The following is a 15,979-nucleotide window of genomic DNA, read 5'->3' on the forward strand; positions in this document are numbered from 1 at the left end:
GTCAAGAAGAGGTAGTCGTTCTCTCGCATAGCTATCGATCGAAAGAGTGTTGAACATCGAAACAAGTCCGACCCGTCGCACGTTGCCCGGACCGGGAGCCGCGCTTCCATCTTCACATCTTGCTGACATTCTGCTCCGTCTTTACGCCCCGCTCCATCTTTACATCCTGATCCGGCTTGACATTCTGCTCTATCTTCATATCCTCCTCCAGCTTGACCTCCTCTTCCGATTTGATATCTCACTTCGACTCAATGTCTTGCTCCTGTCTGACTTAGACGAGGTTGTGTTGGCGATGGTAGATATGGGGACAGATTTTGCCGTTGAGCAGATCCCGCTCATCATTGTCATTGTGAGGGGTGGGTGATGGCTGGGTTTGTTGCGAGCCAATGGTGCTGGCTTTGCTGACATAGCTATCAGGCGGGCTTGACCATGATCGAATATGATCCGGGGTAAAAAAGGGAGAGGGTGGTCGAGGCATGGTAATGAGTTGTAAAGGGAATGTGAGTGAAGCACGGGTCGATTGATCGAATGTCAATCATCTTGGAAATCTCAACGACGAGTCTAGATCACTACATATTCGTCATGATACTATCTACTTCTTCAACCTCTCTGACGCATAAGCTTCCCAACCCATCTGTTCCAACGCATCGACCTTCTCCAAGACCTCTTCCTCCAAGCTCTCTGCGTACTCTTCTACCCGTTTCAACAGCTTGGGATCTGAAGCTGCGATGATCCGGATGGCGAGCAGGGCGGCGTTGGTGGAGTTGTTGATCCCGACTGTAGCCGTAGGGATTCCTCGCTAGATAGGAAATAGGAGTCAGCAATGGGTCAGCAAGGGAATCGTCAAAGTGCATTCGGTGTGACCGCGACGACTCACAGGCATCTGTACGATACTATAAAGCGAATCCACCCCATCCAATACGCTTCCCTTCACAGGCACCCCAACGACAGGCAAAGCCGTCTCACTAGCGACCATCCCAGGCAAGTGCGCCGCACCCCCAGCTCCGGCGACGATACACTTCAACCCCCTGCCCGCCGCGTTCCTCGCATAGTCCACCATACGCTGAGGGGTCCGGTGGGCCGAACAGATGGTGAGTTCGTATGGAATCTCAAACTTGTCCAGGATCCGAGCTCCGGGAAGGAGAGTAGGGAGATCAGAGTCTGAGCCCATGATGATCCCGACCAAAGGTTGAGGGTGGGATTTCGCGCCCGAAGGTGATGCTGACGCCGAGGACGATAATGGTGACGATCCGATGGTCTTGCCGATCCATTCCTCGTCGATATCCTCCATCGACCTCAAGATCGTCCTCATCCTCTCCCTGACCACCGCATCATTCTCTCCCGTCACGGTGATATGCCCGACCTTTCTCCCCTTCCTACACTCCTTCTTTCCATACAGATGCACGCTCGCTCCCGTCACCCCCAGGGCGGTCCTCACGGCCCTGTCGATCGGTTCCATACTGTTCGAGCTCCCGATCAGGTTGACCATTCCCGCTGCGGGGACTCGCAAAGAAGTGGAGCCGAGTGGGAGGGAGAGGATGGCCCGGAGGTGGTTTTCGAATTGAGAAGTGTGACAGGCTTCGATGGTGTGGTGACCCGAGTTGTGGGGACGAGGTGCGATCTCGTTGATCAAGAGCGAGCCTGCACGAGGAAAAAATAATATGGTTAATTAGGGAGTCCTCTCGAGCTCCACCTCAATGTAGCATGACTCACCATCCTGCATGAGGAACATTTCCACTCCAAAGACCCCCGCTCCATCCAACACGCCCACCGCCTTCTCCGCCAACTTTTTCGCTCGGACGTTCACGCTCTCTTCCCACTTTCCTCCCGCCTTCTTGCTATCCCAATCGTGCATCCTCAGCGGGGCGATGCACACCCTCAAGATCGAGTCCTTGTGGACCGTTTCCACGGCGTCGTAGGAGACGACCTGCCCTTCGACGTTCCTCACGACCATGACGGCGATCTCTTTTACGAACGGCATCCACCCTTCCGCGTAGAGCGAGAGTTGTTTCCCACCCGTCCCCGCTCCAAGCTGGGTCAAGCTCGACTGGACGTCCTCCTCAGACACGCTAGCCAGGGGAGAGTTCCCCTTGCCATCATAAGCCATCGTCCTCGATTTCAACATCATTGGCGTGCCCAATTCCTTTCCCAGCTTCTCCCATTCTTCCCTCGAAGCGTCCTGACTGACAGCGGAAAACGGAGCCACGGCGATCCCGTGCTTCTCTAGATGCACCTTTTGGGCATACTTGTCCTGGATCAATTTGATCGTAGCCGGTTTAGGCTGTACGTCGCATTTGCCCTTCTCTTCCACCTCGGCCAAGACATCAGCGTTGACGTGTTCGATCTCGATGGTGAGGATGTCCGACTTTTCAGCTAGTTCGAGGATATGAGGTCGAGAGTTGAAGGGTCCGTCCAGGTGGGATGAGTGTCCCTCTGGGGGAGGAGCGATCAGCTTGGCAGGTGTCTTATCACCCGAATCGAGGAACAAGAGTGGGATTCCGAGAAGAGAGGCGGGTTGGGAGAGCATTCGGCCGAGCTGGCCACCGCCTGACCACCGAGAAACACGACAAGTAAGGTCAATCTGGAACGTCATCGCTACACGTTATCCAGACCTCATGACCTACCGAGAACTCCTACAGTCTTTTGCGACATGGTCTGAGAATGGCCTGATACGTTCCTACGTTCTAGTACTGTTTGACCGAATCCTGGTATTTCTCTTGTATGCCCAAAGTACAATGTTGGACGTTGGACGATCAATCAACTGTCGACGCAGAATGGATATGCTCAACAACTTTGAAAGAATTTGCTTCCGACCCGAAGTGATTCCTCTTCAACTGATAAGGGACTAGCTGCGTCGAGGGTATAAGGGGGTATGCGCTTCGTAATTTCCCACTTTATACACAACAGCATGCCTAAAGCCGTCTCATAAGATACAGTGACACCTCTACCTTTCAAAGCATCCGGCCCGAACCTCACCCACCGCCCTATTCTGGGCGGTTCGCGACCTCGTCAACGTCCATGCTGACCGGCTCGTCCAGATTGCTCGGTCGGACGCTCCCTTCGGCGATCCAAGCGTCTATCCGCTTTTTCAAGTCCTCGTCCGGTACACAATCTTCGTACTTCAGCCTAGAGGTTGCGCGATGAAAGACAGGTCTCAATTTCCTTCATCGTGTTCTATCCTCGATAACGAGAATGGCAGACTCACGGAACGTTGTTGAACGGGTCCTTGTTGTTCGACAGCAAGACCGCCCGGATCGTAGATTGGTCGACCGTTACCCTCGAGACAGGCAAGATTACCGGGTTCTTCATGAGCGTAGCCATAAGCGGGTCTGCGAGGATCAAATTCGTTAGTATGTCGCTTCACCTGGCAACCCCACCCAACCGGATCAAGGCGCCAATTCAACTCACCCAAAAACTCGTCCGGAATCTCCCTCTCGTCCTCGATCTCGATCGTCGCCTTGGCCTCCTCGACTTTTCCCAAGAAGGCCAAAACCTGCTTGATCTCGTTATCCAGCATGATAGCCCTGTTCTTCAGAACCCTGACCAGCCTCTCAAACGTCGCCTTGCTGTACGACCTCCCATCGTCTGCCACGGCCCTGATGAATTCTGGGCTGTCTCCGAGGTTGATGTAGATCTGGGTTATCTCGGCCAAGAGTTCTTTGGGCTTGAAAGCGAACTTCTCGGGGTCGGTCACTTTGAGCTCTTGCATCTTGGGTCCGACCATGACGACCATGTTCTCGTCCAGAGTCTACGGGTAAAGAGGGTGAATAGAAGTCAGCAAACCACGTTTGAGACCACCTCGCTCTTCCGCTTGACGACTCACAGCAGCTAATCGTCCGACGATTTCCCCTGTCAAGAACGGCTCCTTGGTCGTTGCAGTAAACTCCTTCATCAACTTCACGTGCGACCTCCCCATCATGGTGTGGAACGGCGTGTTCGCCTCGGCCGACGAGAGTTGCGACTCTAGTTCCTTCCTCTCGGCCTCGGGCTTCGCTTCCCACGTCGTCCGATCTTCCATCTCGCTTCGAATCGAATTGATCTTGGCCAATCCCGTCAGGGATTCGTCCAGGTGGAAAGTAGTATCGCTCATCAGCATGTTGATAAATTTGATCACCAGCTCAAAGTCGGTGCTGGCAGGTAGAGACGAGTGAGTGCGGTTCTTGTAGCGGTAAGTATGGGCAAGACTTACTGCCTGGTCTTGACAAAGGCATTCCGGTGCTCGGGATTGCTCCAAAGGGCCTGGATGATGGAATCGATATCTCGTCTACCGGGAGATTCAGGTAAGCCGGCTTTGTAAGGAAAGTCGCACCTGTCCGGATGCACTTACCTGAAATTGAACTTGTCCCAGAACTGCGTGTGACCTCCAGTCATCTCGACGTCTGCCAGAGGAAGGCCATACATCAGCACATGTACGGGATTGAGCTTGTCATTCGGTACGCACCGACGAAGAAGCGGATCAGAGTTGGCATCAAATGCTGCACAGCCAATGGATGTTCGACCAGGTTGTCGTAAAAGATACCCTTGCGGAAGTATCCCCATGGCTGTACACCGATCGCCAGCATCTGAACATCTCAAAGTCGTCAGTATCGCCTGCTCTATTGAGCTGACCGAGCTCATTACTCACCGACATGAACTTTGCCTTCAAGAAAGGGTTGTTCACATAGTTTGGCGAGAGGAACACGATCATGAAAGTGATTATAACATCCTTGTCAATCTTGTCGAGTGTTTCAGGAGGGGCATGCCTATGAGTTAATAGGGTTAATACCTGAGTCATGGAGTGTTACACCGCGGGCCGACTCACTTCACGACGAATTCCAGGTAATCGGAGATGTTCTCGAGAAGATATTCGGGTAGCATACGGAATCGAAGAGGCGCTTCGTCCGGCAGGGGCAGCCTAAGAGAGAATACGATTCCGACTGTCATTCAGCACAACCCCCTGGAAGAAGTATTCGATCTGAACTCACTCGATCGTCTGCGCCGGATGAGCATGTCGCGGATCGACTAGTCTGACGAGCCAAGTCATACTGAAGCTCAAGAACGCAATATTCTTCTGTATGATCTCCTTGTTCAAGAGGGCCGCGTCATAGGCGCAGACCGAGGCTTTAAGGACGTCGATGTCGTTCTGCGCAATTGTCTCAGTCTCAGCTCGGGCTTCACGATGAAACTGTCAATCAGACACTCACCTTCAGCTTGGTCAACATGGCTTCACCCTGCATGGCTTGAGGGGTCTATCGATCGAAGATAAGATCAGCTCATCAGCCATCTTCCTCGCCGAATCAAATCGGCTTCTTTTACTCACTCCTGCCTGCCAACCGGCCTTTTCCGCCTCCAAGCGTTTCAGATCCTTCTTGAACTCCTTGACGTTCTTTTCCGCTCGGTCCCTATTGTCCAGGGTCTTGTTCAGTCCGAGATGTTGGTACGTCTGCAAGAGGAAGAAGATGTCCGAGATGAATGGCGAGCTGCCGGGAGTGGCTACCAAATGGCAAACATACGGTCAGCCTGTGGCATCATCTCATGAGCGTCAAAGCGCATTCAGCAAACTCACGCTCGGTCTGCATATTATCCTCAGAGTAATACTCGTTGGCTTCGTCCTGTGCGGCCCTCATCTTGGTCTCTTCCTTGATATCGACTCGTTTGCTATGTCGATAATAATCTGAATCGATCCGGTCGATCTGTCGAAACCCAGGCCATAGACGATGCATCAGCCTTAGCTTAGACTTTCTACAGCCGGAAACCTGGATAGTCTCAGCGACTGGATGCTTACCTTGCTATAAGTCACATCCATGACCGGCTCGAAAAGCCTCAATAACATCCCCTGCATGTTCATCATATACCCATCGCTGGCCACGGTCCGATGATCCACCCTCATCCCGCTCCTCTTGACGTTCCTCCTGACGACCTCGGCGAAGAAGGACAACAACTTCTCTCTGCTCTCCGGGGATGCTCGGACGATAGCATTGTACGATTGGAAGAGGTCGTCTTGGAGATTGACGAGCGTATGACCTAGGGTGAGCTGGTTGGCCTTGATATCGTCTTTGCTCCGGCTTTCGGCGTTCAGGAAGTACGTCTTGTAGATCGTGGGCTGAACAGGGCGAGGAGGGTCGTGTCAGCCTGGAAGAAGGTGAACGGAACGATGGCCCTAAGAAGGCACTTACGAATTCTCTTGGGAAAACGCTCAACCGCGTGATCGGGCCTAACAGCGAGAACCACTCGATCTGCTCCGGTTGTGCTGATTCCTCGAACCAGACCTTCAAGCTCGGCAACTACATTTTCCGCACACATGTCAGCTTCCCGCCCCCAGACCCCAACCTCGACCTCATTCCTAGCCGGGAAGTTCGCTCACCTTCGCAGCAATCCCCTTGACGCTCGTCAACACCGCCACTCCCCCAACCCATGCCCTCCATTCCTGGCTGAGCAGGTCCACCGGCTTTCCATCCACCTGCCGCTTGAAGAACCCCTGGAAAAACTCGCTACAGACGCTCTCCAAGATCCCATCCAGTCCTTCTTCCTTGAACCTATTGCTCAGGTCCGAGAGGAACATTGGTAAGTCGGCTGGGGTTAATGGAAGCGTTGGGGGAAGGGGGGCGAGCGTGGAAGATGGGTTGGAGGTGGAGGTGGAGTACGGATCTGAGGCTTGAGAGTTGGAAGCGAGGAGGAGTGGAAGAAATTCGGCCGGTCCTACAGGTCGCCTAACAGTTCACAAGGGCAAACAATCAGTACCTCAGTACCTCTCAGGATCCACCCTGACCCCCTTATCGAGTAGCCTGACATTCCAGAGCTCGCAAAAACTCACCCAGGCGGCTGAGGGAACATCCCCGGATCCTCCAACGTATACCCACAATAACTGATGATCAAATCCTTCAATTTATCCATCGTCTCTTTCCACCTGATCAACTCGTCTTCCGAGTAACCCTGATATCGTGGCAAGCCGAAAGATAGAGCGAATTGATCAGTTGGCGTATCCCCCTGGTATATCAGATCAGACTAGCATGGTAATGAAAGCTACTCACCATCCGCAAACCCTCCCGATTGACCCTATGTACCCTCTTCCAACACCCCGTTAGGTATTCAAAGATCGTCACCCCGCCTTCTTCTCCTTCTTTCGTCTCTACCGATAGCTTCGCTATCAAGAGCGTATCCGATTCGTCTTTCCCTATCCTGCCATTCTTGTTCTCCGGGAACTCGGAGACGACCATCTCAGGTGAGACATTGAGGATGTGGAGGATCGAGTTGGATTCGTATTCCTCATAAGGAAGCTTCCTTGCCCCGCTTGAAGTCGTACCAGGTTTCCCATTCGCACTGAGATTGAGTTTAGCGGTCGGAGTTGAGATCGGTGTAGAGCTGGAGGAAGAGGGTTTCAAGGTGGACGTATTGTAGTAACTCGGTGACAGTGAAGAAGATGCTGCTGAGTTGAGGGATGTCGGAGGTACGTTCAATGACGAACCCGGTCGAGCTTGAACGGGAGTAGATGGCTTTGATGTAGACGCAGAGGACGAGGATGAAGGACCGCCTTGAGCGATGGTTCTAGGTTGAGAAGCGTTTGCGTTCAATCGATCCAGAGCTGAGGCGGGCCTGCTATCACTTCCACCTCCTACACCGCCTACGCTTCCAGTCGATGTCGCATTCGAGTTGATGCTGCTAGTATTGACATTTGAACCTGTGGTTGTTGATGTATTCGAAGGGGTTCCTCCTAGTCTTGCGAGTCGTCTCTGTCGAATCTATGAGGCGAGGTGCGGAACGCAAGGTCAGCTCCTTTTCGCGTAGAATACCTGGGGGAAGTTCGGGTCTCACTCTATCTGCATCTGATTGTGGGTCTGACATGATGAAGAATATCCAGAATGGTTGGAGAGCGTCTGAAGTAGCTGTACATGATGCGATTGAGCCTCTAAGCTACCTTGTGAGCTTGTGGACGCTGATGATGCTATCGAACGAGCGGTATGCGTCCGGTGCTGACGAGGCTTATTTTGATAAGAAACAGTGATAGATCAGTCCGCATGACGTGTCAAATAGACAAGCGCAATGTCAGGATGCAGGTGGCAAATCATGGCGACTTGTGACAAGTGCGCCGTCCGATAATCGAATTTCCTGCTCCCACCCATCTCCCTTCTTCATCGCCTTCGTGCTTCGTTTTGAAGATGGTCTGCGGGTCTTCATGCTGGTGAACGAGAGGGTGTGTCGCTGATAAAAGGGGATTTCGCGAACGCCTTTGGGTTTAATCTGTTTTTGTTCAACCATATCCTTGATCTCTTTGGTCGCTTGGTCAATCTTCCTATCCATCTTCTTCGATCTTTCTCTCTCAGCATATGGAGAGATCTGCTCGTTCCTCTCTGCTGCAGCAAAAATGGCTACAAATGTCTGCAGAAACGAGCGAGGGCAGCGGGCTGCAAGAGTCTTGCGGAGGGCAATCGCGAATGGTCAGCGCTTCGTGCCGAACCTGCGCATCGATTCATATACTACTTCAAGGCTCTAATCTAAAACAGGTCCTTATTCCACTCGGTAGTGGTCTCATTCCAAAGTCGACACGCTGATTTCACAAGCCGACATTTAACCTCGAACCCTTGCTGCTGTCCGTCTCCACCTCGTCGATCGCCACAAGCGACTCTTCGGTATCCCGGCTGCGTCTAAAGTCCCTGTTTGATAGATACAAGATTCCTATGATTGTACCCATGAATTGTCGAAATAAGACTCAGATCAGTCATCGCCCATGCAAACGTCTCTCTCGAGCTTGTTCCCGGCTGTGCATTGGCTTACCTAGGATACAACCCGCTTGAAGCGCCGAGGCGACGGACGCAGCGATCGTGCCTTTCAAAACTCGTGGCTGCTCGGTCTGTTTGAACAGGAGAACTGAATAGAGGTACCCCGATCAGGTTCCACGAAAAGGGTATTCTTAGTGCCTTTCGTGTAGCAAACCGAGAAAGCGACTTACGAGGCAACCAACAGTTGAAGGAGACTGAATCCAGGACAAATAATAAGCTCAGTCTCGTCTTTGCGAGAGCACTGTGTCCTCAGTAATGCATATAACTCACAGGCAACACTATTAAAGGTACCCATGACAATTCCGCGTTTCTCAGAGGAATTGCCTATGATTTCGCTGCACCCTGTCGTATATGAGGCGATATCTCACGGGCTTGTGAGCTGTGTGATGCGATGAAGAGGGAGCTTGCCTTTGGCTTACATGAATACAAGATTCCCGGAGTGGCGCTACAAGAGCATGAACACAGAAAATGGTGAGCGCGAGTCCCACTGATCAGCTTCGACCCCTTAGCTTCATTTGCAGCATGGTCCCTTATCAGAATCTTGTGACTCACTTGACAACCCCCGATAAATAATAGAAAACCCATCTGACCGCCCGATTGTCCTGATAAACAGGCAATCCAGCGAGTATGGCTGTATCTACGGAATGCCAAATGGCAACCAATAACAAGGGCGGCCATCGCCGACCCCTGAGGAGTGTGTCTGAGAGCCAGGCGAAGGAGAGGGCCGAGACGATCTGGGTAGCCCAGATCCCGCTCGGATAGCTACGGAGTAGAGAGAATCGCCCGCCACAAGAGAACGCGAAGGTGAGTAACGGCGCGGGAGATATGTGGTCGAAGATTCTCCTTGAGTAAGAAGCTTACTAATTGATCTGTTCGACGGTATACGTAGGCGATTGAGAGTATTTGAGCCAGAATGACATCGATTGCTGCGGGTCTACGATCGCGCACAAACAGGTTAACATGTGACTTTTCTCTTTTCCCGGATAGATCAAGGCATCAAGCTTACTTTGAGCGAAGATGTAGAGCGAATACGTTATGGTAAACAACCAGATGTGCCATTCCGTCAAAAGTTTTCGAAAGAATCGGAAGTTGAAGGCCCCCGCTTGTGGCCCGGCCCGACCGGCCAATTGCATACGTTGATTCCCTAAAGCGATGTCGTCTGCGTTAAAGATCCAGTTGGGTTTGATCTTGGTCGGCAAATCGGGGATAAAGATGCTGCATATCGTGCATGTCGGAACGGTACCATTTGCTCAATGAGTGATCCCATGCAGAAAAGATGGAACCAGAAACAAGACTTACAAAGCGCAACAAGCGATCGGGATGGAGATGACAGCGTCGATAGCAAAGATCCACCTCCATCCTGCCATCCCGAGCTTCCCGTTCAAGGTCTTATGAACGCCCGCTTGAAGGACTCCGGACAGCAGTGTACCTCCAGCAGTGGCTGCTTGAAAGATGTTGGAACGCTTGGCTAGTTCGTCCTTCTTGTACCAAGAGCCGATGATGAACAGTCTGGCGGATGCGAAGATTAGCCCACAATCCCAGCATAAGCGAAGGCGGAAACGCTTGACGCACAAACCAGGATAATAGCCCGACTCGAATAGTCCCACAAAGAACCGGATGACGTAGACATGTGACCAGTTCTTTACCCACGTCGTGCACAGCGTCAATATGGCCCAAGTGAATTCGAGGCAAAAGATGACATAGTGAGGCGATACTCGGTTGAGCAGCATCGTCACCGGGATCTGCAATATTTTCACAAGACTGACATGAGGAAAGCACCGATTGACGCTTAAGGGTTGCGGACCTCACCTGGCCGATGACATATCCTACGGTCCAGCAGGTAGTGGCATAGTTCAGTTGCAAGCCGTAGCCATTTAATTCCTCCCTACGACATCGACGCGATGATTAGCGCGGGCGCAAGGGAACAGCAGCAAGAGCGACTCACTTCATTCCCGACACAACTATAGGCCACATGTAACATGGATGGTTCAAGATTAGCTCTTCTTCACGTTGCATAACCTGAGCACAGACTCACATGCCGTCGACAAGTTCGTCTGATCGATATATCGGATCAAGAGACCCAGCACCGAGAAGACCAGCAATGTGAAATCGAGTTTCATCAGGAGTTTACGTTCTATCGCGGATGGACAGTTAGGACTGGGAAGTCGGAGGGAAGAAGAGATTTTCCACATACCCGCAGGAGGTTTCGAGAAACTGTCCCATATGAACCAGTACCACTTCCGTTCGGATACTAGTTCGGTCGGGGCGTTGGGATTGATAAACGCTGCAGGCTCCGGATCGAGAACGGTCTTGTCGTCAATCGGCCGGGAAGCCTCTTGATACGCCTGGATTGTAGCCATCTTGGTGAAGATCTTCCTCCTTTGGTCACAAGGGATCCACATCGACGTCGACTGGAGATATTGTTGATGATCGAAATAAGTGCTCAGCAGAGTATTTGTACATCTCGCGCGCGAGGAGCGCGACCGATAAGATACCAGGAGGCAAGAGGAAAAGAACAACCTCGGCCTCGGCCTTGGCCTCTCACGTCACCTGGATTATCCATGATGTATCACTCGTCGGCCCGGCTTTGCACAGGGGAAGCTCGGTCTTCAACCAGAAATCAAGTGGTAGCAACGGATGGCGACATGAGGCAAGTTGACGAGATCACGTTGCTTCCCCTTTAGCGCGCGGTCACGCCATCGGAGAAGGTGAAACCTTGTGCGCCGCATCAGCAGGCCATACCGTCGGTCTATGATCAAGGCGAACGTGAACTCTCTTCTACAGATCTGTAACAGACATTGCAAAGGTGTGGTTTCGATGTCCCATCGTACCAGGTCGCCGATGCCGAAGCACGTCACTTTCCGAGCTTCTTGGCTGAGATTTCACCGAATCTCTTATCGGTCAGAATGGCGTGATCGCCAACGCCGAGGCTGTTCATATGCTGAGCCGCTAACGCCACAACGTCCCCCAATGCAGGCTGTTATAAGAGGAGTGCTTACCTTGACCTCATCTACGAATCCAAGTTCCATTGCAGAAGAATTTTGACAAAGTAGGCGCAGTTCGTCAACATAGCAAGATGGTCGACGTACAACACGCCCCTGCGGAACTGTCTAATCGAACTCAAGACGCTCGAGAACCGCGGCAATTATTTGAGCGACCGAATCTCTCCCCGTGGGTCGAGCCCGAAACCACCAAATCGGTTTGTAAGTATTTGAATGCCCGATCCTGCTCACGGACTGCATGCTGACATGACGCATTCGCGCTTGTATGACAAGCTGACTGGGCAGAATTGGAGACGATCGATCTGACCCTACTGGACTCGCAAGACCCTGACGTCCGAGCTACTCTCCTCAAACAGACAAAGAAGGCCTTGAGCGTGGACGGATTCATGCTTGTCACCGGTCTAGGTGTCTCTCCGGCTACCATCGCTCGTCAGCTTGCCATAGCGCAGCATTTAACCACTGGGACGCCGCGAGAAGTCAAAGAACGATTCACGGCCAAGATGTCGGCGGGATCTTACCGAGGGTATAAACTTCAAGGAATCTGGAACAAGGAAGGCGGAGTCCCTGATAATATCGAGGTCTGTCGATCGGAACCGCTAAATCCACATGCCAAAGGCATACTCACCATTTGCGTGACTACCAGCATTACAACTTCGAGAGCGAGTCTTTCGCTCATACCGCCTCTCAACATCCCGAGACTACCGCCCCCTTCATACCCGAAATCGAAGCCTTCGCAAAATACACATACCACCATATTATCCGCCGGATCTTGACGCTCATCTCGCTGACCCTTGAGCTCGAGCCCGACGCGCTGTGGAAGTTGCACGATCACCGCTCGCCTATTGGAGCGGCCTGTCAGCGGTATATGAGGTATACACCTCGGGACAAGGCGGAGGAGGAAGCGACTTCTGGGATCTGGTCGAAGGGTCATACGGACTGTAAGCCTTGCTTCCAACGATATACTACTACTTCCGTCTCGCTGACTTCGGCCATGGTAGACAACACTGTCTCTCTGCTATTTTCGCAGCCCGTCACCGCGCTTCAGATCTTGACCCCTGAAAACGATTGGAAGTGGGTCAAACACGTTCCTGGAGGTGCCGTCGTGAATGTAGCGGACGCCCTGGAGTGTAAGTTTATGCAACAAAAGCCACCCGGCGTAGAACACTACCTGACTTGAAACCATTCATCGATAGTCCTGTCCGGCGGCGTCCTGAAAGCCACGCGCCACCGGGTCATCCGCCCCCCAGACGACCAAGCAGGTCTGGTTCGTTATGTCCTCATCCATTTCGCAAGAGCCAAATTGGACGTCCGTTTGGATCCTATCTGGGAATCGCCAGTCGTCAAGCGGGAGGGCAAGCACGCTTTTCAAAGCAGGATTGACAGCGGTGAGCCAGCGCCGACTCAGGGGGAGTGGCTTGAAGAGAGGATCCGAAGGACCGGGAAGGAACAGTGTGAGAATCTGATGATTCGGTAGGACCAGGCTGTCGCCGTTTGCTGATGTTATCTCGATTCGTTTGTGGGGGCTTTGCGATAGATGACGAGAAGAAGAATCCGACTGGAAGCGGCCTTGTTCGCGAAAATATCCTCGGACGTACCGTCGAGTATTACGTATAGACCTGTGTCGAAGTAAAAGGAACTTTGTATTGAGTCTTGTCAAAGTATGTTGCGAACTATGGTTCTCTGCGCGGTAGATGCACAACGTAGTGCATGTGTTGGTATACCGATTCTACAACCTGAATCACACTAAGCAGCGGCAAACGTAGAATTGCAAAGGCTGCTTTATCCAGTCAGCCTGGTGGACGCTTGAGGGTTGCCAATCGTGTCAAATCACCCTGACAAGTATGACGTGCTGCGCAGACATGGTGACGGGGACGAAGGCCAGATTGTGGGACTTGTTCGCCGAGATGTGGGAACTTTGGAACAAAAAGAGGAATATGATGCGTTTCAGGTGAGTTCACCCGTGTGCAGAATCACAAGCTCAGTGTTTCACTGACAAGGTATTGGCGTTCCTTCTTCGACCACACAGCGAAAGATTCATACCTCGAGTTGCGCAAAGTTGACGGAAAAGCAAATGTTGAATGCAAATGCCGGCATGCCATACGCCAAAATTGACGACATCATCGAGAATGCTCCTTCCTCTTTGCGGCTGATGCAAACTCCTGATCGCTGTGTCGATCTTGATCAAACCATCTACTTGCGTTTACTGGCAGGCACAAACCCCGGCAATCCAAAGATCTAAAGTGAACAACCCTCGCAACGTATCAGCTCGCATAGACTCCACTCGCTCCCGCTCGACGCTCAAATCTCTTCGGGCCTTCCCAAGTTACCCCCCGAACTCACCTCAAAGATCCCTTCAGCGGCCGCTCCCCATCCTCGTTCGCCTTCCACGCGATTATCTGACCTTCGACCGGATACGAGACCGACGACCGTGCCCGTATCCAGCCTAATGATCGGGCCACCTGATGAGCCGGGGGTCGGGAGGGGGGATACTTGGAGGTGCGGGAGGGTATGCGAAGAGCCGGCCTGAAGTTTGGGGGGAAGTGGGGTCTCAGTTACGGTTGCATGAGCAGAACAACGACGAGCTTCGACATCCAATCGTATTCGAAGCAAGCAGGCTACAACCCAGGAAAGACTTGTGAAGTAGAAAGAAAACTCACCTCGACCTCCTGCCCAGTATAAGACCTATACCCAAGCATCTCCCCTACACCCCACCGCTTATACGCTCTTCCTCCTATCCACGAAGACGTCCTCTGCACCCGATCCCTATCGCTCCCACCTCCCTCGACAAGAGAATGTCGCTTATTCAGCTTGACAACAGGTTCCCCGTCATCTAACCCGCTGAAGAGGTGAACTCCGATTTGTTGACCGATCGGGACTGGGTAGGGGGTGATCGGTAGGCTTTTTAATCTCAGTCGTTTCTCTGGCTTATTTGATGTGTGGCGAGCTCGGAAGAGGGCGAGGTCCGACCGAGGGATACTCGATAGACATGATTCCAGCGGAATTGAGAGACCAGAAGATGTGAGGATGAAAGACATCGATATCGGACGTTCAGTCTCGAGACTGGTATTCGATTCCGGAGTTGGAGTTCGAGCAGATGGCGGGTGGGGGTGCGGAAGGTGTCTATACATCTATCGTAAAAGCAGGATAGAATAGAATGAGCGACAGTTCAATGCAACCAATCTGAAGTTTCCATGAGACTGGAAACCCCTCAGAGCAAGAGGAAAGCGAGAGACGTACCTCTTCGAGCGTATGAGCACAGGTCATCACGAACGCTCCTTCTCCTCTCTCTACCTCGGCTCTACCGTCTTCCTCACGGTTGATGGCCTTAGCCTCGCTGTTGTTATCGATTCCCACTAAGCTAGGTCTTACGTTCAAGACGAACCCGGAACAGACCGACATCTTGTCAATCTGGAGATCCTCTATCCCGCTGGTTCTATCGCTATGTCGCTTGAGCATAGCATGAACGACGAGGACGGTTCCATCGCCTTCCTCAGAGTTCGTCCCGGGTTTCGGCAATCCGTCTACGGATCCTGGATCGGAGCTTGATATTGCAACCGCACGACGATCTCCTCTCGGGTGTTCCTCAGTGACAAGCACGAAATCCTCCAGTATCCTGTGCGCGTTCGAGCGGTACTGGTCGTACATCTCATACAAGCTCGTGATCGTAGGCGTATGTCGTAGTCGAGATACATCCCGAGGTAGAAGTGGGAGTGAGAGTATATGCCGAAGAGATGCGAGGATATGGGAGTCGAGCGGGTCAATGGTAGGTACCGTATGAGGATCCTCGATCGAGGTCGATGTTGTTGTCGAGATCGGCGAGGTGATTACACGACCGACCACGACAGGTCGATACGAGCGGAGTGAGAACAGACATGTTCGAGATCGGCCTGGATTTCTCAAGAGGATCATGGTGGTGGCGATGTATGACGCATCTTCGAGGATTCCTCGACCCACAACCTCCTCGAGACCTTTTGGCTACGAAGCTCTGTCTGTCATTCCTCGATCGATCACCTCCTTCGGCTTCGGATATCACCGAAAAGTAAGATTTACTTCCGAAACATCGATGGATATACTTCCGGCACGCCAGAACAGGCCGCCACTAAAGAAACCTCTCGACTGCTCACCTACTCCCTACTCATCATGTGGACCTACTGTATGACCTTGATCACCATCCCCCCCGCGGCCAACCCACTTTGAACCCTTGAACACATTGCTCTTATT

At 52.3% G+C, this 15,979-nt stretch overlaps 5 protein-coding genes across 5 annotated transcripts; 1 reads left to right on the forward strand and 4 right to left on the reverse strand.

Moving 5' to 3' along the window:
- Positions 1–510: 510 nt before the first annotated feature.
- HD553DRAFT_336961 (AIR carboxylase-domain-containing protein) lies at positions 511–2,763 on the reverse strand. Its single transcript, XM_046182255.1, has 4 exons — positions 2,625–2,763; positions 1,714–2,547; positions 878–1,641; positions 511–799 (listed from the first exon to the last, which is right to left on the reverse strand). The coding sequence occupies exons 1-4, from the start codon at positions 2,650–2,652 to the stop codon at positions 593–595; spliced, it is 1,833 nt and encodes a 610-aa protein (XP_046033844.1). The 5' UTR covers positions 2,653–2,763; the 3' UTR covers positions 511–592.
- Positions 2,748–7,854, reverse strand: HD553DRAFT_288365 (ubiquitin elongating factor core-domain-containing protein). Its single transcript, XM_046178293.1, has 19 exons — positions 7,792–7,854; positions 7,011–7,718; positions 6,794–6,912; positions 6,344–6,689; positions 6,156–6,263; positions 5,765–6,082; positions 5,546–5,672; positions 5,300–5,472; positions 5,184–5,228; positions 4,965–5,122; positions 4,802–4,894; positions 4,625–4,742; positions 4,442–4,562; positions 4,328–4,379; positions 4,190–4,264; positions 3,824–4,130; positions 3,409–3,748; positions 3,206–3,329; positions 2,748–3,126 (listed from the first exon to the last, which is right to left on the reverse strand). The coding sequence occupies exons 1-19, from the start codon at positions 7,819–7,821 to the stop codon at positions 2,985–2,987; spliced, it is 3,504 nt and encodes a 1,167-aa protein (XP_046033845.1). The 5' UTR covers positions 7,822–7,854; the 3' UTR covers positions 2,748–2,984.
- A 676-nt stretch (positions 7,855–8,530) lies between these two features.
- Positions 8,531–11,116, reverse strand: HD553DRAFT_352205 (MFS general substrate transporter; the record flags this gene model as incomplete). The annotated part of the gene is made up of 14 exons (XM_046183672.1): positions 8,531–8,652; positions 8,752–8,844; positions 8,927–8,950; positions 9,027–9,098; positions 9,176–9,201; positions 9,309–9,518; positions 9,618–9,690; positions 9,763–9,971; positions 10,056–10,265; positions 10,329–10,498; positions 10,566–10,641; positions 10,702–10,717; positions 10,792–10,890; positions 10,951–11,116. 14 exons carry the CDS (start codon positions 11,114–11,116, stop codon positions 8,531–8,533), a joined length of 1,566 nt encoding a protein of 521 aa, XP_046033846.1.
- Positions 11,117–11,832: 716 nt separating this feature from the next.
- On the forward strand, positions 11,833–13,372 carry HD553DRAFT_352206 (uncharacterized protein; the record flags this gene model as incomplete). Its single annotated transcript, XM_046183673.1, has 6 exons — positions 11,833–11,959; positions 12,032–12,336; positions 12,402–12,696; positions 12,757–12,885; positions 12,952–13,209; positions 13,293–13,372. The coding sequence occupies 6 exons, from the start codon at positions 11,833–11,835 to the stop codon at positions 13,370–13,372; spliced, it is 1,194 nt and encodes a 397-aa protein (XP_046033847.1).
- A 584-nt stretch (positions 13,373–13,956) lies between these two features.
- On the reverse strand, positions 13,957–15,848 carry HD553DRAFT_119553 (uncharacterized protein). The gene is made up of 3 exons (XM_046176483.1): positions 14,996–15,848; positions 14,416–14,886; positions 13,957–14,281 (listed from the first exon to the last, which is right to left on the reverse strand). Exons 1-3 carry the CDS (start codon positions 15,665–15,667, stop codon positions 14,057–14,059), a joined length of 1,368 nt encoding a protein of 455 aa, XP_046033848.1. The 5' UTR covers positions 15,668–15,848; the 3' UTR covers positions 13,957–14,056.
- Between the last annotated feature and the right edge of the window lie 131 nt (positions 15,849–15,979).

The sequence above is a fragment of the Filobasidium floriforme genome (assembly GCF_021052385.1).
Source record: "Filobasidium floriforme strain CBS 6241 chromosome Unknown HD553scaffold_22, whole genome shotgun sequence".
NCBI lineage: Eukaryota > Fungi > Basidiomycota > Tremellomycetes > Filobasidiales > Filobasidiaceae > Filobasidium > Filobasidium floriforme.

Coding starts and splice junctions, on each gene's coding strand:
- HD553DRAFT_119553 (XM_046176483.1), bottom strand. CDS start 15,667: ATGATCCTCTTGAGAAATCCAGGCCGATCTCGAACATGTCTGTTCTCA. Junction 14,887..14,995: donor GTGCTCATACGCTCGAAGAG/GTACGTCTCTCG, acceptor CTTTTACGATAG/ATGTATAGACACCTTCCGCA. Junction 14,282..14,415: donor ATACTGGGCAGGAGGTCGAG/GTGAGTTTTCTT, acceptor CCCAAACTTCAG/GCCGGCTCTTCGCATACCCT.
- HD553DRAFT_336961 (XM_046182255.1), bottom strand. CDS start 2,652: ATGTCGCAAAAGACTGTAGGAGTTCTCG. Junction 2,548..2,624: donor AAAGACTGTAGGAGTTCTCG/GTAGGTCATGAG, acceptor CTCGGTGGTCAG/GCGGTGGCCAGCTCGGCCGA. Junction 1,642..1,713: donor AATGTTCCTCATGCAGGATG/GTGAGTCATGCT, acceptor TTCCTCGTGCAG/GCTCGCTCTTGATCAACGAG.
- HD553DRAFT_288365 (XM_046178293.1), bottom strand. CDS start 7,821: ATGTCAGACCCACAATCAGATGCAGATAGA. Junction 6,913..7,010: donor ATCGGGAGGGTTTGCGGATG/GTGAGTAGCTTT, acceptor CCACGATATCAG/GGTTACTCGGAAGACGAGTT. Junction 5,123..5,183: donor CCATGTTGACCAAGCTGAAG/GTGAGTGTCTGA, acceptor ACAATTGCGCAG/AACGACATCGACGTCCTTAA.